A 25,685-nucleotide genomic window follows, 5' to 3' on the forward strand; every position below is an offset into this window, starting at 1 on the left:
TACAAGCCTACATAGGTTACATAATTATATTTCATACTTAATTACACTGCCAGTCAAAGTTTTGGAATAATTATGATTTTTAATATTTTTAAAAGTTCCTTTAATGCTCATGAAGGCTGCATTGGAGGTTGCAGTAAAACATAAATATTTAGAAAATGATTATAACTCGAAATAACTGAATTGTTTTCTGTTGTAAAATATTTTGAAATGTAATTTATACCTGTGATGGCAAAGCTGTTTTTTCATCAGCCATAACTCCAGTCTTCAGTGTCACATGATCTATTAGAAATCCTTTTACATCATTCAGTTTACACGTTAGAAAACATTTTCTTATTCTTATCAATGTTGAAAATACTTGTGCTACTTTATATGCGTATTCGACATTGTGTGATGTAGCATATCTGAAACCATTCTGCATCAAAAATTGCAATTTTTATATAGATATGTACTGTATATGCAAACAATTTCATTTATTTATCCTAAAGAGTTTTACGAGAAACGCCTGTGACAGCAAGTCATGGATTGACAGAAAGAAAGGAAGAAAGAGAAAGGCGTGATGCTAATTATGTAGAATGTATTCCCCTTGTGTCTTGTTAACTTCTCAAGTTTTGCACGGTTTATTTGGAAGCTCCTGTTGGTGCCACTTCTCTAGCAGATTACCATGGAAACAACTTTTAGATACGTCCCACTGGATATATTCAATTTATGCAGTGAATGATGAGTAGTGAATATACAGGTTTTTCCCAGGCTGTCTGTCTGGGTCAACACAGAGGATTTTTTTAAGTGTATGAATATGTAACAGGGTGAGAGATGTTGCTCAGCTCGACCTGGAGGAATACACTGATGCTGGGGAACAGAGCAGCGAGACGTGCACTGTATAAAACTGACTTCTTAACACCAAGAACATCTAAACCTCTAAACATCACTTGAGAGTGTCTAGACTTGACCTGCATGCACTGTTCATAAACTACATTTCACAATCCCTGAACTTGGGAAATCGAGAACACATTGTTTCTTCCGAGGTCAGATGGTCTTAAGTGAAATAAAAATGGTTTCAAGTGTGAAAAACGCTTGCTCAGTTCATGAGTACCATATAAGTGGGGAAGTTGTGGCCTAGTGGTTAGAGTTTGTCTCCTAACCCTAAGGTTCTGGGTTTGAGTCTACCATGACTGAGTTGCCTTTGAGCAAGGCATTGAACCCCCAACTGCTCCCTTGGCACCGGGGCATAAATGGCTGCTCACTGCTCCAGGTGTGTGTGTGTGGGATGAGTTAAATCTCTTCTAAAACAGGTTTTTCATCTCTGTTTTGGAAGAGAGGGACAGATCTTTTGGAATGGCAGATCCAGAGAAACATCTCCCAGACCAACAGAAGAGGTGTAAAGTCCAACTGTGGCTTCGTCAACCTGTCAAATCACTTCAAATGTAAAGCGCACAACACCTAAGCAACCTCACAAACAGCAGCTAATCACACACTGCTTTAGCCAAGTTCCTCATTAACTGGACTAATTACTGCAATTAAATGGGCATAATTACTTTTAACACAGAAATCTCTTAACATCTCAGATGGCCCCCCCTTTTATTGTATTTAGTGTAAGAACTTTCAGAGCCAAAGGTAGTGTTGAACCAATTAAAGGGGCCAGGAATAGTAAGCCACTTAATGAGTAGAATAAAGGGACTGGAAGTCTCAGTTTTCTCAAAACAGTAAGCTCTGCCCTAATTGGCCAGCTTAAGAAAAAGTTGAGATTTACTTGGTTTTTATCACTTGACCTGATAAACATATAACATACTTTTTACATATTCCCAGGCTGCTAGAACAACACTTCAGAAGATAGTCTTTGTTTTTTTCAAAGCAATTTCGAGCTTCATGCAATCAGATCTAAAAGTAATTCAAGTTTGAGGCACTTACAATGATAACAACAACAACAAAAGCAATCGGCTATCTGTGCCTCTAAAGGACTAAATAAAAGTCTCAAACGGAATAATATCAATCATTTATTACAGCACGACAGATGCAGATTCTGCTGATGCAGAATTCAAATGCTTTAGACATTGATCGCAGCATCATTTTCAAATACAGTGCCATTTCAAACCTGGTATCAGAAGGATGCCAGGAAACGTTTGAGTCTTTGATGGACCTGCATCTTCTGCTCTGACCCTGCCAAAACACAGAGCCTCTTATTTGACAAATGAGCTCAAGGGATCTGCAGACACCAATTCCCTGTCACTTTATTTAAATAGCAGTTGTGTAACCTGATAACATCAGATAATTCATTTACAGAATATTACAACATAGATATCCACTTACAGTTTTAACAAACACAACATCACTACATGCTCATGATAAAAGCAAATATTAATTAAATGCAATGCATTTAAATAAAAACACAAACTCAAGAGATGTCATCTTCAATCTTCAAATCACTTAAATTATGCTCATAAGTCTCGTATAACTACCTTTGGTTAATGACTGACCATGAATAGAGTAGTAGTAGCAGATCAAAGAGCACAGCTGCTTTTCATTGCTAAATAAGCTTGTTTTTTCTGTTTTCGTTAGATTCCATTAGAGTACTCTCCAAAACAACTTCATAGAGATCATTGTCAAATTTCTTCAAATAAAAAAGGAAAATGGAAAAACAAGCATTTAAAATGCAGCACTTTTTAACTTTTATGAAGAGAGTGAAATCAGAACACAGTTTATAACCTTCATAAAAAATAAAATAAATAAAAAATCCTTATTTCGTGTCAGCACATGTTAAGACGTATCCTGCCCTGCATTCTGAATCAGAGGCTGAGGAAACCATCAGGATACTAAATAATGAAATGTCAGACATAATAAGAGGGGGATTACGCGGCCAGTGGACTTGTGGCTTTTTAAAAGTCAGAATATCAACTTTTAATCTTCCTCTTAAATATACCAATTTTATGGTTGTATGGCTGCAGGTGCCTGGCATGTAAAGAGCCTCAGCCTTGCGCTTTCAAAAGGATCAGTGGGTATTGATGCCCAGGAAGTCGATGTTGCCACCCTCTAGGCTGATTTGAAAACACTTGAAATCAATACATGATCCATCACAGCGTGCCAGTTAAAGTGTTTTAAATGCTATTTTGATACAAAAGGAAATGTGTGTGGCAGACTTTAAGGTCTTAACATGATAATAACACAGATAAGAAGCTACGATAAATGGTTTCAAACGTATTTTGCTGTCTGTCTTGCAATGCAACCAACTTGAAGGTATAGTTCACCCAGAAATAAATATTTACTGAGTATTTACTCACCCTCAGGCCATTTAAGATGTACAGTAGTATAAGTTTAACAAGCATTATTTAAAACAAAAAATGTGACTGTGACGAGTGAGGCTGGGTCGAGAGCTGTGGAAACGGAGCAAGGCCAGTGGAGTGATCGGGAAATGAGCGACACCTGCTCCACTCACCGGTCTCGAGTCCCACAGAGGAGATTGGAAGAATACAAAAGAGGAGCGACGACGACAGTGAAGGACGGGAGAGGACCAGGCCTGGGCTTTATTTTGTGTTTGGTTTTTGTTTGTGTGTGGCAGTCGTCCGTGAGGGGCTGTCGCTGTTTTGTGTTAAATCTGGTATTAAAAGTTTTGATTTGAATGTTCGCCAGTTCCCGGCTCCTCCTTCCCGTGATTATGAAGTTTGTACTCCGTTACAGTAACATTTAAAAGTAACATTTTAATTTAAGTGTATTCAACCATTTTCTGTTATCCCTTTAACCAAAATAGTGCTGATTTTTGTGCCGGTGTGTCACTGAAATAATTTTGCAGAGTGCAGTAAATCACAAGTAATCATCTACATCTTTGATGCCCTGCAGGGTGAGTTAATTCTAAGCAGATTTTCATTTTTGGGTGAATTATTCCCATTTCTATTTGATGAATGAACTGGAAATAATATCAGACACAATTTTGAACCAAGGATCATGGTTTGTCTTGGTATATTTACCGTCTGGTTCCTCTCTCTTTTCTGTCTAAATTGGAAACATATGTACGTACATAAACCATCATCACAGATCTTCCAGTTTTCTGTGAGAGACAGCAAAGGGAAGGTTTGTCATATATTTAGACAGCATGACGATATTAGAGAGCATTCTGCCATAATGACTCTCATTTTCAAGCCATAAACTGACAAAGCGCCAGACTAATTATGTCAACTAGCAGCTTCTGAATAGCCCTTGATCAAGCTAATCACTAGAAATCCCAAAAACGAGTGTTGAACATTTTCAAACCCTACCCTGAAATCAGAGGTGTGAAAGGCAGAAATTGAAACCATCAGACTGTTTCCATGCTTCTGTTTTTGAAAAGCCTGAATATGAGAGGAAGAATCTTGCACAGAATTATGAAAGGATCTGATAAGAAAGCTACAGCGAAATGAATGCAGAAATAGACCTTTGGAAAGACCTATTCCACACTTCAAAATTACTTCACATATTTCTGCATGAAATAGAAAGAAATTTCCCTCTGGCTGCCTAAAAGACTCTTTCACTCTCAAATACATCTTATAAAACTTACATTCAGAGCTCAACAAGGCATAGTTCAGTGATATTAACTCTATGTACCACCACCCTAAATGCACTGTAATGCACTAATAAAACCTAATTTTGTCATTTGGAAACATAACATTAAACAAACAACCACAGAGGAATCTACACAGGTACAGTATGATATACAATGCAGAAAAACATGCACAGTTTAGTAATAGCTCACTGTTCTTGCTGATAGCCTAATGAATGTGAATAATAATAAAATTTGCAATCAAGATAATAAACACAAAGACGTCCTATGAGTGAAAAATGCAGAATTTGTACTTATAAAGCAAACAGGAGGCCACAGGACAGAACAGGAGGGCTGCATCTCATCATCCCAAAACAACATATGGACGTCAAACATGCTGTGTCACTAAAGTAAATAAACGAAACAATGCACTGACTTATGAAGAAACGTTTATCATAGCCTATATAAAATCTGCCATCTGCAGTCAATCAGTTACTTCTAAAATGACCCGAATAAGCTGAGATAGAGTCTGTTATTAAACTCGTAAAACATAAACAGCTCAGTTCGGGACAGGGGTAGTCTGATTTTCAGGATTAGTCTCATTATCTTGAGCTGCAGAGACTCTCAGAACAATCACTATGTCCCGTTGTAACACTTCGACGATATTTGTGAAATGGTTCAAATTGGGGCTACTGATACGATAAAATATCTAATTTTCGAGTCGCAGAATTCTCTCGAGAAGTATAAATTGTTAGCGTCAGTTATCTAAAATACTTTTTAAATATACCTATATAATATAAATTCTCGCCGTGTCTTGTTAATATTCCGTCCGATAATTACTACTGCCGATCGCATCATAGTGAAGCGTATTGTTTCTGTGGTTGCCTCCAGACTAACGCGACTTATTTTCGCTATAGCGTCTATATTTGTGTTTTAAAACCTGCCAGTGTCAAGACAGGCGTTTCAAGTTTGTAGTTTAAATTTGAAAACGCGTCTGAGAAACCATTTTGTAGCTCTGCGTCTGTTTTTTTAATCCAATACCGCGTCAATGTGACTTTACTCACTACACTACACATGAAGTTTTATGCATGACGACTTCATGCAGTCCTGCGATTTTTCTGTTAAAGTACAACACATCAACAACTAACCTCTAAATATATCCTAAATTCTCTAAATATATTTGTAATTTGTTATTGTACGTAAATGGCATGTGTGCTTGTGTGGAGAAATCCTTTACCAGTAAACCCCCAGACAGTACACCCAGTTACTCGTTATGCCAAAGATTGTGCATAATGTAACCCTATTACAAACAGCAGCATTAGTAGATTTAAGTACTTAAAAATACTCACCTTGACAATGCGTGTAAATCACTGAAAGAGTCAGAATGAGCAGCAGAAAGAGCCAGTTCTTTTGGAGCTCGATCCTTACACACATGCTGAAACGACTCCACAGAAAAAACTACAATATATCCTTGTGTTAAACAATGCTGTGAGAATCACTCGAGCGTCAAATAAAATGTCCGTAAGGTCTTGTACGCGTATGAGCTATTCGCCTTTTTCCCGGTGAATCGCGCAGAGCTCCGGGAGCAACGCAGAGAGAGCTAGACTCACGGACTGTTATATACGGATTGCGCGGTGAAGGTTCAGCACCGCGGACAGCTCCAGTCAACCACAGCGCGCCTGGACACTCTGGACAGCAGCCTGGCGTTCCCCCAGCAGCGCTGGGCTTATTTACAGCAGCAGCTTTTGTGCATACATGATTATCGTCTTAATGTAATGAGAACAAGTTAAACATTTTCCTGGTTGGGGGGAGGGACAGTGAGTGATTGGTCTAAGTTGGTTAAAATGATAGCAATGTTTTGAAGAAAAACTTTGTTGGGTTTTAAATTTAACATTTTGATTTATAAGGTTATTTTAGCAAAAATGGTTTAATTGAAATTAGTTCTGACTTCTTAGAAAATCATTTACTTGCAGACACTATTTGATTTTATATTTTGATATCTAATATGATGTCATTCATACATTTTAAGTGGGGTTTGGAGGAATAGTATGCCTAAAAATTTAATTGTGCTGAATATGGCTCAGGCCATCCAGGATGTAGGAGTTTATTTGTTCATCAGCACAGATTTGGAGAAATGTAACATTACATAACTTGCTCTCCCATGAATCCTCTGCAGTGAATGGGTGCCATCAGATTGAGTGTCAAAACAGCTACAAAAAACATCTAATAAAAACACTACAATAATCCACACGACTCCAGTCAGTCAGTTAATGTCTTGTGTAGTGAAAACAAATACATCATTAAGGCTTTTTAACTTTTAACTTTAAAATGCACATCCATAATCCGCAATAAAACTTCCTTCAGTGAAAAAGTTAATTCCCTGTTGTCCTTTCACATCAAAATCCACAAACATATTTGTTTAGAACTGTAAACAATTTTTAGATGTAAACAATTTTTTTTTTCCTCCAGATTCAGACAAGACAACTTTTTCACTGGAGAAAGCAATATTATGTAGAGATGACTCATATTTTCACTCATCTACATCTTGGACAAAATTTAGACAAATTGTCCAAGGTTTCCAAATAGTTCTGGAGCTACTGAACATCTCTTGTATAGTACAAACTACAACAAAATCAGGAGGAAAAACTGTAGAAACAACATCAGGTTCTTCTGGTTCCATTTTACATCCTGTACTGTATATTTTATAGTTTTTTTAATGCTTGTAACTCATTGCTTACACACACAGATTTCAGCTGTGCAGCACTGCTGTTAAAAAAAGTCTGTCTGCTTAGCTAATGAAAATCACGTCCGTGAAATAGACTGACCAATGTGTTGAGGTAATGAAGCGATCATCATCATCTTTACATGCTCTAAATTCATTCGGATGGGATGCTGACTAAACAGCCGTTTAGACATTATTACTGAGGAATTAATCTATATCCTTCCATAATGGAAATAAGATTTGCTGTGTCCTTAGCAATGACAGTAGCAGGCCTGGCCATAATAAAACTGCATTAGTAATTAAAAAAAAATATTTTTTTATATAAATATAATTTTTTTTATATATAATATTTATATATATATATATATATTTATTTATTTATATAATTTTGTTTTATATATAACTAATATATAATAACTACATATATAAAAAAATTGTAATCTGTATTGTTTAAATGCCACTTTAAGTGAATGAAAGATGAAATTCACATCTTAAATGTAGATCTACTAGAGTATATGTGTATCTGCCTAAGGATTTGATCAAAACTGCAATGGAAAGTGTGATTCAGGCACCAAGCCTTTCACAGCTGCCAGATATTTTTGTCTCCGTCTGCTGATGTCATCGCCTCCCTCTGTTCTACTAAATCAGCCTTTTTATCTGAAATCATTTCCACTCAGGACTGGACAGCTCTGTCTGTACTGATGAAGTCATTCTGTCTACAGTACATGAGCAGAAATGATGTGTATCATATCATATCCAAGCACTCTGCGTCAATTGTATGCAGTGGAAAACCTGAGAGGGCTCTTTTAACATTGCGATAAATCTCAATAGCTGATGTTTCTGAAACGGCATTATCCTAATGGCTGCAGAAACAGCATGAATGAGACCATGTGATTTCAAATCATAAAACGAAATCCTTCCAAGGTTTCTTCAATATCGTGTACAACCTATGTATGGTCTTTTCCACGCACTCACAGCCATCGCACAATTCCTGTGAACCTTACATATTCCTGTGAATGATGATGATTGAGGCTTAGTGTACAGTATTATAGGCCATAGCTGAACACCTTCCACATTTGAACACCACAATGTGAAACTTGACCCACACAATCCATGCAGCCTTATTCTGTGTATTTCAGAGTATGAAATCACTCATGTTTAAAAAAACAAGCTACACATTTTAGATTAAACATACTGGGACTCTCCTTCTATACTTACACGAGATTATACATCATGTTCTGAGCCTGTGTGCTTTTGTAGAATGGCTGCTGAGATCATATCAGCATGAGATTATATAAAATAGTTTTATGCTTTTACACAGCGGATTTCACCTCAGGAGGAAACAGGTTCTGTCTGACCCCCAGGTTTAAATCGTGCATTTAAAAAAAAAACTTTCTTTTATTAGAGACCTCACACACCTGTGATCACTTTTAAGACCCAGTAAATTATTCATCAGGCAAGAACAAACATTTCTTTGTTTGCATGTTGGGGTGGTAATATTAATATTCATGAGGCTGGGGCCGAAGCTCAGACTGCTAATAAGCCATTTTATTTTTAACAGAAAATGGGTACTTGACATGACATTTCAAGCAGTGACGGCAGTGTCCTGTCGTTATACTACATCTCCAACCATTTGAAATGCCGCTTTAGTAAATTTTATGTCCATGTACTGCATTAATTGGTAGAAAACATGGAACAGTAACTTTTTTTTTTTTAAAGAAATGAATACTTTTATTCAGTAAAGGTGCATTAAAATGATCAAAACTGACAGTGAAGACATTTAAAATGTTAAAAAGATTTCTATTTCAAATAAATCTGTTCTTTTGAACTTTGTAGTCTCTAAAGAATACTTAAAAAAAATTGTATCACGGTTTCCACAAAAATATGAAGTGCCCACTGTTTTCAATATTGATAATAATAAGTTTCTTGAACTTATAAACTTATTAGGAAGATTTTTAAAGGCTCATGTGACACTGAAGACTGGAGATATGACTGCTGATGAAATACATTTTAAAATATAAAATTAGTATGAGTGAGTGAGCATAAGAGACTTCTCTCGAGACATGAAAAAATGTAACCCCCAAACTTCTGAATTGTAATGTACTTTTTGAGGCATTTTATTATTTATCATTATCTACCATTATTTGAGTGGAAGCAAGAAAATCACATACAGTTCACATAATTCCTCCAAACACAATGCTACAAGACTACACTGTAAAAATAAGTGTAATTTTAACTGTAAAATTTTGTAAAAACGCTACGGAAAAAAACTGATAATAGGTTAACAGTAAGTTCCCGTACTGTATACAGGGAAAAACTGTAAAAGATCTAACAAAGCATTTAATGTAAATTTACAGTAAAATTCTGTTAATTATACAGCTTTTAGAAGTAAAAAAAGAACAAATCAATGTATAATTTACAGTCTAAAACTGTAAACTGATATTCCCAGAATTCCCTGCGTGACACTCCACGCTTGAAAGTATTTTGTTTAAATAATCATGTTTTTAAATAGTTCCTGTTATCAGTTATGTACATTTGAGCTTTATGTTACATCTTCTGTTGCTTAATGAAAGTTTTTTGCATTATTTAAGTATCACGTGTGTTACCATGATGGTGTTTTGTGTTTCCATAAATGTGCACCTTCTATATGTTAATATATACTTCTGCTTGTGGTGAAGCTACTTGTGATGAGCTTTGATACTTCATGTGGCTTTCTCTTATACAGTACCATCTTTATTATTATGGTGGTTGTCAGTATTTTCAAGGTACAAAACAGATTTAATTTTGTGTGTTGTTGAATTTACTGGTTTATATTAACATTTTCTTGTTTGTAAATTACAGCTTTATATTGTAAAATTAACAGTTTTTGACGTAAATGTGTTTACAGTTTTCTGTATTTTTACAAAATTATTCTGGCAACCACAGCTGCCAAAAAGTTTTTGTAAAAACAACAAGAAATTTTTTACAGTGTACATAAACACTGGCTCACATCACAACTCTTGAGTGTGTGAAAACGAGATTCTCAGCATCTTCTGTGACAGTTGTGTGGAAGGTGTTGAAGTGTTGCACAAAGCTGCACAACAAAATAATCTGCAAATATCACAGAGGTAAAGAATCCCAGAGCTCTGATTGTATCTCTGTCTGCGGTTTAACGCAGCATTAATCATTTTCAACCTGGTTATACAATGACTGATGCACAAATGTGAAGAGCGCTCAGATATCTGATCAACCCCAAACACAACACAATAACCATTTTTAATCAGTCACTACCCTAAACTCTCCAGAGTGCAATGGAGTTTAGAAATGTTAATTCATTTTCTCATTGCCTGTTAGCGATAACACTTTAAAGGTGTTACACAGTGTTAACATAATTCTGAATTGGGGCACATGTAATTGATTAAATTCCTGTTCAGTCAAATTATATTACAGTATGTTTAGATAAAATATTTTGCAATAAATGTCAAATTAATGGTATAAAGTTTAATGAATAATAGTAAATAGTTATATTATACTGATTCAATTGCATTTTTTAATGAATGTGGAAAAATTTGATCAAGTCCACTTGAAAAAAACTGAGAGGTCACTGTTGCACTCGATATTACCTACAACCTAGGATGTCTATAAAACCTGAAGCCAGAAAGCTCATGGTAGTAGCTCAGCTGCCAAATGACCCCCGGAAGTAGAATATATGACCTTCCCTTAAACAAGGACCAGGCCTTATAAAGGTCACAGGATATTCTGACTGTTTGGCATGCATTAGTGAAGGAGTCACTGGGGCCCCTAACTGATTTATTCCAGTGATTTATGGCACAGCATAACACCGCCCAAATGTTCACGCAAATAAGAAGGCATAACTTTGATTCTCACTGTAGTATTGTTGTTGCCGCTGCCGCCATGTCATGGAGACGCTGTGTGTTTCGTTGTGAAAGCGAAACTACGTTGTTTGGCCTTCCAAAAGTGGGCACAACAAAAAATCAGTGGTTAAGTGTTTACAACACTGCTCCAGAACAGTACAAATCAAATATTTGTGTGCTTTTTATGGAGGACTGTTTCCTGATCCTGGGAGAGTTGCCTACAATGCCGTCTGTTCTGACTCAGTCTGTAAATATGTTTTCATATTTAAAGAATTTGCTGCTGATGATTAAAATGTGAGTTTTGAACAGGGTAGAGTAGCGCTTGTTGTTTGTCATTTCTCCAGTCACAAATGCAGAGATGGTTTTATGTTTACGTTGTGCAATGCAACACAACACCTAAAAAGACAGTATTAGTCATTATGATCAATAATTATGTCCCCACTGGATGCAACAAATGCCCTTTTTGTGATGGGTTTTATTGTTTTTGTCTTGTCACACCGGGACATGGTGTCACAGTATGGTAAGGGGTGTAACTTTTCTGTCACATGCTTGAGGTATTTGGCCAATCACAACACACTGGACAGCTGGCCAATCAGAGCATACCTCGTTTTTCAGAACAAAGAGCCTTGTAAAAATCAATGCGTTTCAGAAAGGCCGGACATAGAGAAGAAAGAATAATGTACAGTATGTGGAACATAATGTGTTTTTTAAAACTTAAACTGTATAAACAAATTGCATTACACAAAATACACAACATAATGTTCTTTTTTTTTGTCATATGACCCCTTTAACACCACTAAAGCAGTTCTAACCCTGCTCTGAGCATGGTTTCATTACTCCGGGGTAAAAAGCGGTGCTAACACAGCTAAATTACAAGTGTGAAACATTTCTGTATTTGTGGTTAAAAGAGGTTTAGAATGACAGTAACACAGTGTGAGTGAATTCAAGTTTTCAAAGTCTGCATCATGTGCAGAATTTCTATTGACTGCTGCTGAAACATGAGCCTGGTAATCTGTGGTTGGATCATTTGTCTATACTGTATATACCCTACAGAATTCATCCCATCTGCTCTGCTAATGAACTTTGGAATTAAATGGCTAATTAATTTGTGCTTTTAAGCAGTTTAAAGTTCTGAAACATACGCCTTTGGAGGGATCTCTATAATGTTATAAACGCTGTAGAGAGCGCTAAAGCATGAATAACACAAATGCTGTATTTTTTAGTTAAGAATAATTCTTTCACATATTGCAAATCTTTTATGTCTCCCAACCCTGCAGTCATAAAGCAAGCTGTTAAAAAACGATTAGCTGCTTTGTTTCATGATTCCTGATGTTCCCGCATCCCTCTCAATCAGTCTGCAGTCAACACATATTCCCCACACTTCAATGGAGCTCCAAACAGAAACTGCACAGTGAGAAGAAGACCAGCATATTTATTAGGGGAATAATAAAGTAAATTTATATTGACTTTGTCTGACAATGGACACATTAAAAGACCATTAGCTAAAGCAGAAGAAATCCATCCTCAACCCAGAGAGGGCTATGTTAATTAGCTTCGGGATTGCCGCCATCAATGGAAAGAAAGAGACAGGTGTTAAATCACAGGATTCACGTTTAAAGTTAAACTCATTGAGAATTGGGACTTTTATATGTGATATTAAAATACCTCTTAAACAACCCATCATCTGTCAGAACAACACAATACACAACTTTTAAAACTTTATGGTTATAATTATAATAGGCCTTTAATTCTTATCCTTTAATCTGATTTTGGCAAAAAAGCATTCCATTAGTCTATTTAGTAGATTGGTATCTCTTTGATGTGATTCACTTGTCAAATGAAGGTCTGACAAGAATAACAGAACCAACAAAACCAAACCATCGATCAGTACTGAACCTGAACCAAAACAAAGCATGCAAGACTACATGTCATAAAAAAAACAAAGCTTCATGCACAACACATTAGTGTCACGTAGGCTTACACTGAAATCAGCACTCTTCTAAAACAGTGCACCTCCATCACTTCCTCTGTCAGATAAAATCAAAGCACCATAAACCTCTGGAAACTCACGGGACGATGCCAGGGAGGATTTAAACCACAGTGTCCTGCTGATTTACCTTTTCCACTGAAGAACAAATGATATCAGTGAACATGGCTCAGAACAGACTAGACAGATACCGTAGATGAGCCCGAACACAAAGCAGTGGAAATCCCAGCATGGCTCTCCTGTGCATTTCCACAACGCTGTTTATGTAAGGCCCCCCTGGAGACTCCAGAGATTCAATTATATTCTTGTGTTTGCACACAGTGTTCTTTCTAGCCTGCTAGACAGATGTTTTTTGAAACCTTGAAAATGCATTCTAAAATACCTGAAGAACAATTGCTTAGAAAGTACAGAAGTACACAACATGGACGCTGCCATCTTGAGAATAAGTTTTGGATACCAGTCACCTGAGCTGACTGATCACCCATATTAGATATCCCTGCAGCGGACAAGAAAAAAAACTCCAAATTAAAAGCCCTTCAAAAATGTTGTTATTGGTGATATAATGTAATGTAATATAATAGAATATTGCATTTATACGTTAAATCAGATAGCACACCTACAAACTGCCCATTTAAATTTAGTAACAGTTTGTTGATAAGAGCTTTCTGAATCTTCTGGTTGTATGCAACTTCTGGGAATAATTTCTGAAACTACCCCACTGACACTCTTTAGACACATATGTGTCAGAAATCAAGTTCACAGCCATAAAAATGGAGCAGCATCTTCTATTTACAATAAAACTAATGCAAAACTCTTTCTTATATATATATATAGCTTTTATATATATATTGCTTTTATATATCATTTTCCTTTTACTTCATAAACCAATGAACAGAAAATCTCTTGTTTGCATGTATTTTCATAATAAAATTAATATTAAATGCATAGAAAAACAGAGGAGGACACACACATGCACGCACACACTATACATGCAAACACCATACTTACCCACAAACACATCAGAAATTATTAGACTCCCATCAATTACTGATTTTGGCAGAAAATATATAATACTACATTATTATCTTAAATGAATGGGTAAAAATGTAATTTAAGGCCCAAAAATGAAGCACCCCCAAGAAAATAAACAGAATCATAAAGAGGTTTAGAATGAAAATGCTGCCATTCAAATGAACCTCCTCTGGTTAACAGAAGTTCACCAGCTTATAAAGAAACAAAGGAGAGATAGATAAATACCCTATTTCCTTAACTGCAAACTACAGCAAAGCTGTGCTACATGGTTCACTCAAGCAAATTCAAGGCAAAATATATCATGAAGCAGACACTCAACCAAACAAAATAAACATTAGATAAAGACTCTAATTTCTTTTTTACAATATATTGCTTCATTTTCTTGGAGGCATTGTTCATTAAGACACGTGCGATCTAAATAAATACAAGTGCCTTGCAGCTGCAGAAAAGTACTCTAAAACACACTAGACCAGCGGTAATGAACTTAAGTCCCACTGTAACCTATGGAGAAACCAAAGAAAATCAATATTAGGGTAGATGAGAGGTAAACAGAGGCACTTTTCAGTGCATGTGAGAAGCAGATCAGCTCTATGAAGTGCTTTCCGAAGGTTGGCAATCACCATTACTGTCTTCAAGTATAGTATTTTCAGTTTTTGTAGTGTCTTCCTCTGGTCCAGTGTTATCTTCATCATGTTGCATTGAGTGTAGTCTGTACAGAGTGGGGCTGGAGGAAAAAAAGACAAAAGATTTTTTTAGAAACAGGAAGAGAAGGTTATAGCCACATCTTCAGACCTGTTCCTTGTGAAAGAACAGATGGGCACAATGCCATGCAAAGATCGATAGCAAGACAAAAGTAATGAGTGAATGTCCCTGACAAATGCACATCTACAGCGGTTCCAAAACACACTCTCTGTTTGCTCAATTATCAGTTTAAACTCTACCAGTATATCTAAAGCCTTGTGTAAATTAATTGTGGCTTATTGTGTTTCCTAGAATATCTTTTGTTGGTCTTGGAACAAGAATTCTGTCAAATCAACAAAAAGGCCTAAGCATATCCCTTATCCCTTATCCTTTTCTATTACTGTAAGTACCCAACATATCCTTAACCATTAACCATAAAATCAAATAGTTGATAATAATAGGTTCATGAAGTGTTTTGAGTTTCAAAATCTAAGTCTAACCTACCAGAAGGATCTGATTGACAGTATATTGTTCCAGGACCAACAAGGAACATGTCCTCCTTGACAAAATCAAGATAAGCATCTGTGTTTTAGTACAGTACTGTATGTGGCTACACTTTGAATGTGTCTGTGTCCAAACTCAAAACCAAGTTCAGGAAACAGTGTCAAGGCATGCTGTTCAATCCAGTGATACAAAGAAGGTTGTTAATGTTTAGAGTTTAACACAGAGCAGAACATGTGTTTAAAGTGAAGCTTCTTGAAAACATAAATCCTTAGTCTCGCCCATTCGGGGTCACCTGTAAATGATCTCTAATCACTGCTTGTAGAGATACTTCATAACCAGAATGTCCACATTTTTCTTCTGTTTCTTTATTTCTTTTTTTGCTGGGGGGTCATTCTTCATCAGGACTTTCCCCCATCTGAGGCTTTCTGCCCTGGGGTCTCTTCACACTGTTTGAGCTGCGTTATGAAACTGTTGATGCAGAGCGTGATGATGATGATTCAGAGGCAGATTCTGACTTGGACAATCCAGATTCTTTCTTTCTTGACCTTCTGGATCCTCTCTTTTCTTTCTGTCTGGAATGCCGCCGAGTATGACCCTCATTGAAGAAGCTGTCAGACTCAGAGCACCTGCTCTTTTTCTTAATCTTCCTCTTGCTGCTGTTGGAGTTGAAGGAACTCAGTGAGCTTCTGGAAGTGAACTCCAAACTTGTTAAGTCGGGTGCTGCATGCCAAGGATATTTGTGAGCCGACGCTGGTGCTTCCAGGACTGTGGCTTCTAGATCGTTGGCTCATACTAGTACTTGTTGGTTCATAATCACTGCGGCTGTCATCCATCCAAGAAGTACTACGTTGCAAGCTGAACTTGCTCACAACAGACTGAGCATCATCATCTTGGCCAATCCCACGGCGTGTGGAAGCCCGGCTCGGGGCAACTGAGGACACCATGGACTCCTTGTCAAATTCTGGACTGGTTTTGGTCCAGCGACAGTCTAGGCCTTTCCTGGCCTTACTGACAGCCTCAGAGTATGCCTGGGATATCACTGAACCTCGGTCATCCAGGTCATCACCAGACTTAGCCCTGTCTGTGGATTTGCTTTTGGCTTTGTGCAATGATAATCTGTCAGGCATGTCCGGCTACTTCGAAGGGCACTGAAATAGGGAGCTGTCATCCCCTGCGCCTCCATTCCAGTCCTTCTGATGGGAGCTGAGCGAACTCATCACAGACACTGAACGGCTCTCATCCAAATCTTTATTTACTTCCTCCTTGCCCTCTTTTCCCTCTTTTCCTTCTTTTATATCTTTCACATCTGCATTAGCAGAATTGGTGTGTCTGAGACAGACAGAAGTGACATCAAAAGTGGCAGAATTTCAGATGATCAATGAATGAAACAGGATGACACCCATGACAGAGATCAACATGAATTCAAAGAGCGAAAGAGATTTGAGAGGTAATTTAGGAGCATATTTTACACCAACACCAGGACTAAACTTAAAAGGATTAAACTCCTAATGGCAGTTATGTAACCACACGCAATTCTTACAGATGGAGAGGACATATGTAAGTCTTGGCTGGTAAAACACATCAGTAGCGCCCCCAATGTTCTTATCCCGTAGCTACAAAAGCTGCCTATACTCTTTGAACAACTGTTCAATCAGCCTTCCACAGAAAACTCATGGAGGATTAAATGGAACACGGTAAATTAAATATAAATATTTGTTAAATATGTATTTTGTATAACTAGAAAGGGGTTCACTAGCTTATAGATTAGAACACTAAAATTCACAAAACTATTTTTTATGTCTTTAAAGCTTTAATGTATACTTCCAGAAAAAAAAATACATTAAACATAAACAAACTCATCATTTAGTCCCTAGTTTCCCACCAATATTAAGTGTGGTTTGATTTCTCCAGCTCAATTATGAAATGATCAAATGATGAAACCGTAATATGCAACTAAAAGGATTTCATGCTGACCTGGTGGTCTTCTGGGTGCCCTCATCAGAGAGTGTCTTGGTGGATCCTTTGCTCTCGGAGAGCGATAACTTCACCCCATCCATGCGGTCCTCCACTTCAGAGTCCATATCCGATTCATCTCCACTGCAAACAAGAGAACCGCAATCAAATGTAGCAGCTGACATAAAGGTCATTTTGGCTGGTCAGGGCAAGAGGGTCACAATACTTCAGTTAGAACCACAACAACAAGTGTTTTCAATAAAAGAAATTGGGGAAAAGAGCATTTGAATCTGTTCCACAGCAACTGCCTCTATTTTAGAAGATACGAGAGAAAGAAACGGCTCACGTCGAACACTGAAGTCAGATCTTTTACTGCATTTTATCTGTGGAGATCTGAGAATGTAGTGGTACACGTAAGATCATTCCCATGAGCCTTTACAGTTACTATTATAGTTTGATTTTATGAATATACACAAAAGCTTATCCTAGAATAAATCTTGTCTACAAAAATTGCACAACCACACAATCGGGGATGTCATACTGTGGATTTAGGCTACAGACGTTTCTGGAGAATTTTAACATTCTGTCACACAATTTAAAGCTTAAGCACACACACAGCTCACATTCAAACACTAATCGACCGTGACAATCGGATTCTATTGGTTGCATATCGCAGTTCCATCCAATTACAGCAAATCAACCCAAATGCAATTATTCCCCCTTCCCAAATCCTAGCACAATGACACACATGAACACATCACAACTTGCTAAGTAGTTAAGATAAGTAGCAAGATACAGTTAAGTAGCAAGTTGCTCTAGAAATTCAGAGAACACCTGGGGAACTTTATGCAGAATCAAAATTCAGTCTGGAAGTGGAAACTTAATACATAAGTTTTGGATTTTCAAACAAACACACAATGAAATGGGTCTAGAGTGGGATTAATTTAACAATGTTTTTTTTTTCTGTGTTTTTCAATGCAATATTTTCATATTTTCCTGGATGTATAAATGGCTCTCATGAAAAGATGGCTGGTGTAATAATGGGTAAAAACAGATGAGCAACACATGATGATATTGTTAAATGTACAGCACGTGCTCATGAAGACAGGAAAATGATGCTGTATTAAATTAGTTATTGGACTATTAATTTTTCCCATTTCAGCTGAAGACAACGTTCGCCATGTGAGACTTCACATGGTTGTTGGACTGCAGATTAATACAACAGCATTTTCACATGTTCTTACAGTGAATAGCATTACAAACTCAAACCAACAAACAGCTGTGAAACAAACACCATTCAGGATCCTCACGTTTTGTGTTTTCTTTTCTGATACTTTGTCACCGTGTCTTGTAAACTGCCAAAAATACAATTAAAATAGACAAAAATAAAGGGAAAACGAGTAAGTAGTTGATCATATATATACAAAAAAAATGGAGACAAGAAGTAAAAGTAGAAGAAGAAAAGCAAAATAACTCAAAAATAAAGGTTACACGATAGTAACATGTAGCGGTCATCCTGATCAACTTCAGAGAACTGTTGCCATGGGAACAGCGGCATTGACAGGAGACTAATCCTCGTACCTGTTGATGAGGTCATCATCATCATTATCCGTCTCTATTTCATCTTCCATAGCAGCCTGCAGGTCCCCAATCCGCTTAAAGGCCAGCTTCAAATCTGCTTGTAAGCTCTGATTGGCTGCTTCCAGACTTTCAATATCCATTTCCTGTTAAAGTCCAACCAGAGTTATAAAAAAAAATGACCACAGCTTTACCACAGTAAAAATAGTGTGTTTTAGGCAGTATCGTTACATTTACCTAACCATGGTAACGAGGAGCCATCTATGGTTTTACCAGTGGCCTTACTAAAACACCACAGTTAATCTATGGTCACTTTGCAAGAACTATGTCACTTTCCATATAAGGTTCCTGTGCTGCAGTTTTCCTTCATTATAGTTGCTAAAGTGATGATGACAAGAGAATCTCTGTATTCTCTGGAACTCACCAGCTCATGTTTTTTGCGACTGGCCTCTGCCTCTTTCTTAGAGAGTTCAATCATCTCCTCCTTAATGTCCCGGGTCTGTCGTTGCATGCGCTTGTTCTGATCCTTCTCCCGGTTTTCGCTGGCAATACGCTGGTCTCGTTCCTCAGTCATCTTCTCCAGGTTTTCCTTCAGCCGTGTCACAAGAGACTGGAGGATGAACATGAACAGATGGAAAAGCCAGAGATTTAGGGCTCATAAAAAACGTGGGACAGAAACTTTTTGAAGCAATTTACAGTAAATGAATTCTAGCCAATGATGGAGTTGTTTATCTGCATGTGCCATGCCACGTTGTTTTAGCTCCCAGTGCATCTAAAAGAATTATGCATGGATTAAAATAACAATTCCTTGTATAACATTAAATCAACGAAAGCTAAAGTGAAATTTATGACTAAAATACAAAATGAAATAAAAATTAAATTACTGAATTTTTCAGAACGATCCTGTTTCTGAGTCCTGCTATGAATGAATTAAATTTGCCATGAAGTATGAGCCGTCACATGACTCACCTCCAGACGTTTGGTCTGGGTCCTCTCATATTCTAGTTTGGTCTCTAGTTCGCGAATTTTGGCTTCCTGACGACTGACCAGTGATTTCTCCACCATAGATTGTTCCTGAAATTCAAGCTGTGACTGCAGGGAGTGAAGCTGCCAAAACACACACACACACGTTTGTTTTTGTGGAAAGTGGATTCATCCCATAGGCGTAATGGTTTTTATACTGTAGAAACTGTATATTCTATGCCCCATACTAACCCTACACCTAACCCTAACCCTCATAGGAAACTTTGTGCATTTTTACTTTCTCAAAAAACTTATTCTGTATTATTTATAAGCATTTTGAAAAATGTCACCCTCTCCTTGTAATAAATGTGTCATACCCATGTCATTATATAGAGTTGTGTCCTGATATGTCACAAAAACAAGAGCACACACACACACACACACACACACAAGGTCACGTTTAAGACTGACTGCATCTCTCTCACTGTATGGTCCCTAACCATCTACAAATCCACCATATACTCCCGTAAAGAATAAAGAGAGCATCTGCCTTTTTAGTGTATTTAGTTTTTTTTTTTTTTTTTTTTTTACCTTGTCCTGGATCTCTTGTTTTTCTTTCATGGCCTCTTCCACCCGGGTCTGCAGGTCACTGATCTGCACCAGATCTCTAGTAGACTACATTTACATTTTACATTTAATCATTTAGCACACGCTTTTATCCAAAACAGACTTACAAATGAGACTAAACAAACACCACACACACACACACAAACATATGTAACATATACAGTTAATTTGAACTCTTAATCTATACTAGTAGTATTTTAAATGTTTTTTAAAGCTGATGTAACGTTGATATATACATATATAATAAATTTATAATCTTTGACTTTTTATATCATACACAATAATTTTCATATTCATGAAAATAAAGAAAACTCTTTGAATGAGAAGGTCTGTCCAAACTTTTGGTCTGTACTGTACTGAGGTCACCTGAGCCACTGCAGCTTTGTGTTTCTTCATGAGTTCGTTCATGTCCTCCTGATCCTCCTCTAAGCGAGACTGCAGGTCATTCTTCTCTCTCTGTAGACGACTTATCTGCTCCTCCATCTGTGGGAGACAGAACAGACAGGGTTGGGTGAGTACCTTGAATAGTTTTGTTCACAAACTTCTAGCATGAGGAATTGTCACACAACCTGTCCATGTTGCCAACTGTCTGATTTCGCAGCTTCTACCATGTGACAGATACAAATACCATACCAAAATACTGCAGAGTTTGATTGGATGCACAGAGTTTGACATCAACAACAACATATGATTTATCATTCCCTTTAAAACTAACAAAACCTGTTTATTACACATACAGACACACACATACACACACACATATATATCTATATATATATATATATATATATATACATACCACTGCCACATCTACATGATTATCACTGTTTGCTTTAAAGACATTATTAAAAGTCTCAATTGTTATGTATTTCTAAACTCATGGTTCCAGGGGGTTAATGTTAAAGCTCTTGTATGTTCAATTATTCTGGGAACAAGAACCCCAATAAGGAACCATACCGCCAAAGATAAATTGTGTTCAATAAACTCAAGTAAACTTGCCAAAGTGGTTTGCGTCTGAAATATATTTATGTGTATATATATTTTATTTGGGTTGTTTTTTTTTCTGATCTCCATGACCCTTTCAGGATTAAAAAGTCTAGACTACCCCCCAAAAACATTACTTTTAGTAATAGTACACTTCTGCCATTTTAGAGAAAAAGTTTAGGGTAACATTTCAGTGTGGGACTAAAACACTGTGACATATTTACATTTATCTGATGCTTTTATCCAAAGCGACTTACAATTGCTATATATGTCATAGGTCGCACGCCTCTGGAGCAACTAGGGGTTAAGTGTCTCGCTCAGGGACACATTTGTGCCTCACAGTGGATTCGAACCCAAGTCTCTCACACCAAAGGCATGTGTCTTATCCACTGCGCCAACACCACCCCATATAATAACTGCATATTTCTGAGGCTGTGTGATGAGGAGATTATAACTTTATACACTTTTCTATTTGACATCATCTCCCCTATCTCCATCCTTTTTCTGTCCTCAGGGAGGTATAACGTGAAGTGACAAAATCAGAATATATTTAAGATTTCAAATTCCACGTATATCAGGATTTGTGTCAATGAGATTTCACTGTAGGTGGAGCAAGACAGCATGACGCTGCAGGAATAAAAGCCAAGCAACTGTCAATATGTTTTGTCAGCTGTCACAGTCACAGTCAGTTAGGACAAAAACTCAGACATGGAAGAGACAGGATTTAATGCTTTATCACGTCATGCTTGGTTAGGACACCTTGATTCAGGGTTTCTTGATCTGACTCTGGAAGTTTACTTTTTGTCCCTCTGGAATATTTATTCTAAATGTTTTTTCCATCAGCCCGAGCAGGACAATGATTGAACTGTAAGCACTTTATTTATCTTTACTTAACAGTCTGAGAGAATCCTGACACATTTACTGCTCTATTCAACTCAAAAGAAGATTTTTTTTAGGAAAACACATTATGAATGGCACAATCTATTCTCAGTAAATTCCTAAAGGAGATGTTGATGACTCGCATTCTGTTGTCAGTAATGATCAACTCGACTGATCGATATAAGACAAACAATCGCTCAAACAAGTAAACGAGAAACAAAAGACAGTAATCAGACAGTAAACAAATAAAGGACAAAAAATACAGTAAAAAAACACTCTAAAAACAAATAAGCAAACAGTAAATAAAGAGCCCAAACAATCATATATAAATAAATGTACTCTACATTTGAATAAACGTGTGAATAAAACATTAAAACCTTTTTAAAGAAAAAATATGACTCACAGCCATCTTGGCTTTGGTGTTTTCGTCCATCTGGATATGAAGGTCTTCAATTTCCAGCTCCATAGACTTGCGTGCTTTAACTGCAGCTGCGCAGGCAAACTCGGACTCCTCCAACTAAACCAGAAACAACACATATACACTCGTGTTCGATTTATCCATCTAGTGAGGGACATTAATTGTCATTTCTACAGCTCTTATTGTGATTCCACCTTATTTTTGAGTGCGGTGATCTCTCTTTTGCTGGGCACATTACTCTTTAGGTGGTCCAGCATCATCTGTGCATCCGCCAGAAGACCTTTTGTGCGCTTCAGATCCTTCCTGAGACGTTTCTCTGTCTCTACATCCCTCTGACCAACCTGTTATATGGTGTGATACTTTGTTGAGTGTAGTGTTGTATGCTGTCTGTGATATTTGTTTTTTTGTTGTGTTAGTACCTGTTCCTGTGCCATCATCAGTTTGGACTCCAGGTCTCTCTTTTCTCTCAGAACTCTCTGTTTATCTTCATATTCCTCCTCTAACTGCACTTCCATCTGCTTCAGCTACACACACACACACACATTTCAAAAGAGCCGTGAGGGAACATAGAGGAATGAATGAACCCAAAAATAAACCCATGAACCCATGAAGGTGTGTTAAGATCCTGTTTGTTCACCTTCTTACTGCAGGAGAGTCTGATCTCCTCCACTTCCTCATCTTTACTGTCCAGCTCTTTAGAGTGAGTTTGTCTCAGTCTCTCCATCTCCATTTCCAAACGGAGTTTAGCCTAAAAGATCAAATGAGGTTAACTATTGCTAATATCCTCTGAAAAATAAAAGTTTCCAAGTTTTAATTTCCCACCCTTCTGCAATGAATGGGGTTATATGTGTGTATATATATATATATATATATATATATATATATATATATATATATATATATATATATATATATATATATATATATATATATATATATATATATATATATATATATATATATATATATACACATATATATATAATTTACATACAAGTATTTATAAATATATTAAATTAGCTTTTATTTTTTCAGTTTTAATTTTAGATCATTAGTTTTTTTTATCTTTTTTAAAATATTTTTTATTTCAGCTTTAGTTTTCAGTTTCAGCTTCTTTTCAGTTACATTTATAATTTTAAAGATTTACATCTAATAGTACTTTATCTTAGCTTCTACATTTCCGTGAATGAAAATGTATGTTTTATAACATAATTATATTTGTTATTGTAATAATAACAATGGCTCTAAACAGAATACAGTATAATTCATAGTCGTTATCCATCTTCGATTCAAATGTTTTTAGCTTGTACCTGTTCCAGCATCTGAATGGTTCCCGCCTGTTCATCAAGCTCCTCCTCTTGATCTTTGACCTTTGCTTCCAGTTCACGCAGTTGCTTCTTAACCTTTGCTAGTGAAGCCTCGTCTTTTGACTCCTGAGAGGAGAGATCCTGGAGCTCGGATTCCAGCTGCTCGACCTTCAGACTGACCGTACACAGCTCTGTGTCCTTCTCCTGTTTGTTCAGTTATGGAATTGTCATTAGCTAAAGGTTTTGTGGTTTTATCAAAAGCTATTCACCATAGACTTATTAGAGAAACCAGAAGTTAAGTAGGCATCATGCTTAAGGATATGAGAGAGAAACATTCACTTACAGTATCTATCTTGAGTCTTACCTGTAGCTGTTGTCTGATTGTAAACACCTCGCCAGTTAGCACATCTCTCTCGCGGCTTAGTTTCTCCCGCTGGTTCCTCTCCTTCTGTAGTTCCTCTTGAAACTGGTTCTTCTCCACGTCAAACCTTCCAGAAATGTCAGTAGATAGACAGGTTTTGAGACATGTAATTTCAAGAGCAACATGACAACCTTCAATAGTCATAATCTAGCAAACACAAACTTCAGTTGGTAGGCATTTCGAGCAAACATTTGCATTGTACTGCTTCTGATTTTGCAGACTGTCATCTGCATTGTTAGTAGAAAAGTGAACAGCTCAAACTATATCCGAACAGCCCAACTAATCGGAAAGTAAACAAACTGCTGAAACCAAAAGAGTAAATAGACAGTAAATAGACAGCTTTAACTAAACAGCAAACAAAAGACAGTAATCAGACAGTAGACGAACAGCCTTAACAAACAAACAACTAAACAAACAAAAGACAGTATTTAATTAAACAACTTAAACAACAAACAGTCAAACAGTAAAGAGCCCAAACAATCATACAGTAATCAAACAACATAATAAACTGTTTACTGTAATTTATGATTTAACAAACTGTATGATTAAACAATGAGTAAACGAACAGCCCAGAAAAAAATAACAAACATACCACTAAAAAAATATCAAACAGTAAACAAACAAAAAGCCCAAAAACAAACAGCCCAAACAATCAAACAGTAAATGTATGGCCCAAACAAACACAGGGTAAGCAATAATCAGAAATCTCTGTAATCAGACTCCAGCAGGTGACCAGGCAGGAGACTGAAGACACAGTCTGAGGTGCAGTATGTGCGTGTATGATTGGCTCTTACTTCCTCTGCTTTCTCTCAAGCTCATGGTTGCGTCCCTCTTGATTTTCCAGGTGCAGTTTGGTGTCTTGCAGTTCAGCAGCCAGCCGCTGGCATTTCTTCTTCAGCTGCTGGACTGAACGCTGGGACTCCTCGTGGTCAGCCTGCAAGTCCCCGAACTACACAGAAAAAGAGATGGTAGGGTGAATTTAATAAATAGTCAAAAAAGTCGGAGTTGCAGGTCAACGTAAGAGTATCATTTATTTTAGCAGAGTTTGAATTCAGGTACATTCAACACTGTGTGTAGTCTGTCAGAAGGCCGTGTGTGTATGCATTGTGTGTGTATTTACTGTGTGCGATACTAACTTTTCTTTCTAAGTGTCTCTTGTTCTGTTGCTCTGTCTCCAGCTTGTCCTCCATCTCCTGCTGGAGCTTTTTCTTTGTGAATTCTGTGTCTCTGATGACACGTTCATATTTCAGCCTCCATTCACCTCCTGACAT

The 25,685-nt window shown here is 37.0% G+C and overlaps 2 protein-coding genes across 2 annotated transcripts in view; both read right to left on the reverse strand.

Annotated features, from left to right (window-relative positions):
- Positions 1-6,233, reverse strand: part of LOC113072360 (seizure protein 6-like) — a 30,281-nt gene extending 24,048 nt beyond the window's left edge. The window contains exon 1 of the mRNA XM_026245381.1: positions 5,854-6,233. Within this exon, the coding sequence (XP_026101166.1) occupies positions 5,854-5,938 (85 nt within the window). The 5' untranslated portion in view covers positions 5,939-6,233. The remainder of the gene's footprint in view (positions 1-5,853) is intronic.
- A 7,996-nt stretch (positions 6,234-14,229) lies between these two features.
- LOC113072361 (unconventional myosin-XVIIIa-like) overlaps positions 14,230-25,685 on the reverse strand; it is a 39,528-nt gene continuing 28,072 nt past the window's right edge. The window contains 16 exon segments of the mRNA XM_026245382.1: positions 14,230-14,823; positions 17,259-17,381; positions 18,548-18,592; positions 18,819-18,961; positions 19,240-19,425; positions 19,785-19,922; positions 20,370-20,453; positions 20,772-20,888; positions 22,672-22,785; positions 22,881-23,027; positions 23,106-23,210; positions 23,324-23,434; positions 23,997-24,197; positions 24,358-24,481; positions 25,209-25,363; positions 25,551-25,678. Coding sequence (XP_026101167.1) covers positions 14,688-14,823; positions 17,259-17,381; positions 18,548-18,592; positions 18,819-18,961; positions 19,240-19,425; positions 19,785-19,922; positions 20,370-20,453; positions 20,772-20,888; positions 22,672-22,785; positions 22,881-23,027; positions 23,106-23,210; positions 23,324-23,434; positions 23,997-24,197; positions 24,358-24,481; positions 25,209-25,363; positions 25,551-25,678 — 2,057 coding nt within the window. The 3' untranslated portion in view covers positions 14,230-14,687.

The sequence above is a fragment of the Carassius auratus genome, unplaced genomic scaffold (assembly GCF_003368295.1).
Source record: "Carassius auratus strain Wakin unplaced genomic scaffold, ASM336829v1 scaf_tig00008982, whole genome shotgun sequence".
NCBI lineage: Eukaryota > Metazoa > Chordata > Actinopteri > Cypriniformes > Cyprinidae > Carassius > Carassius auratus.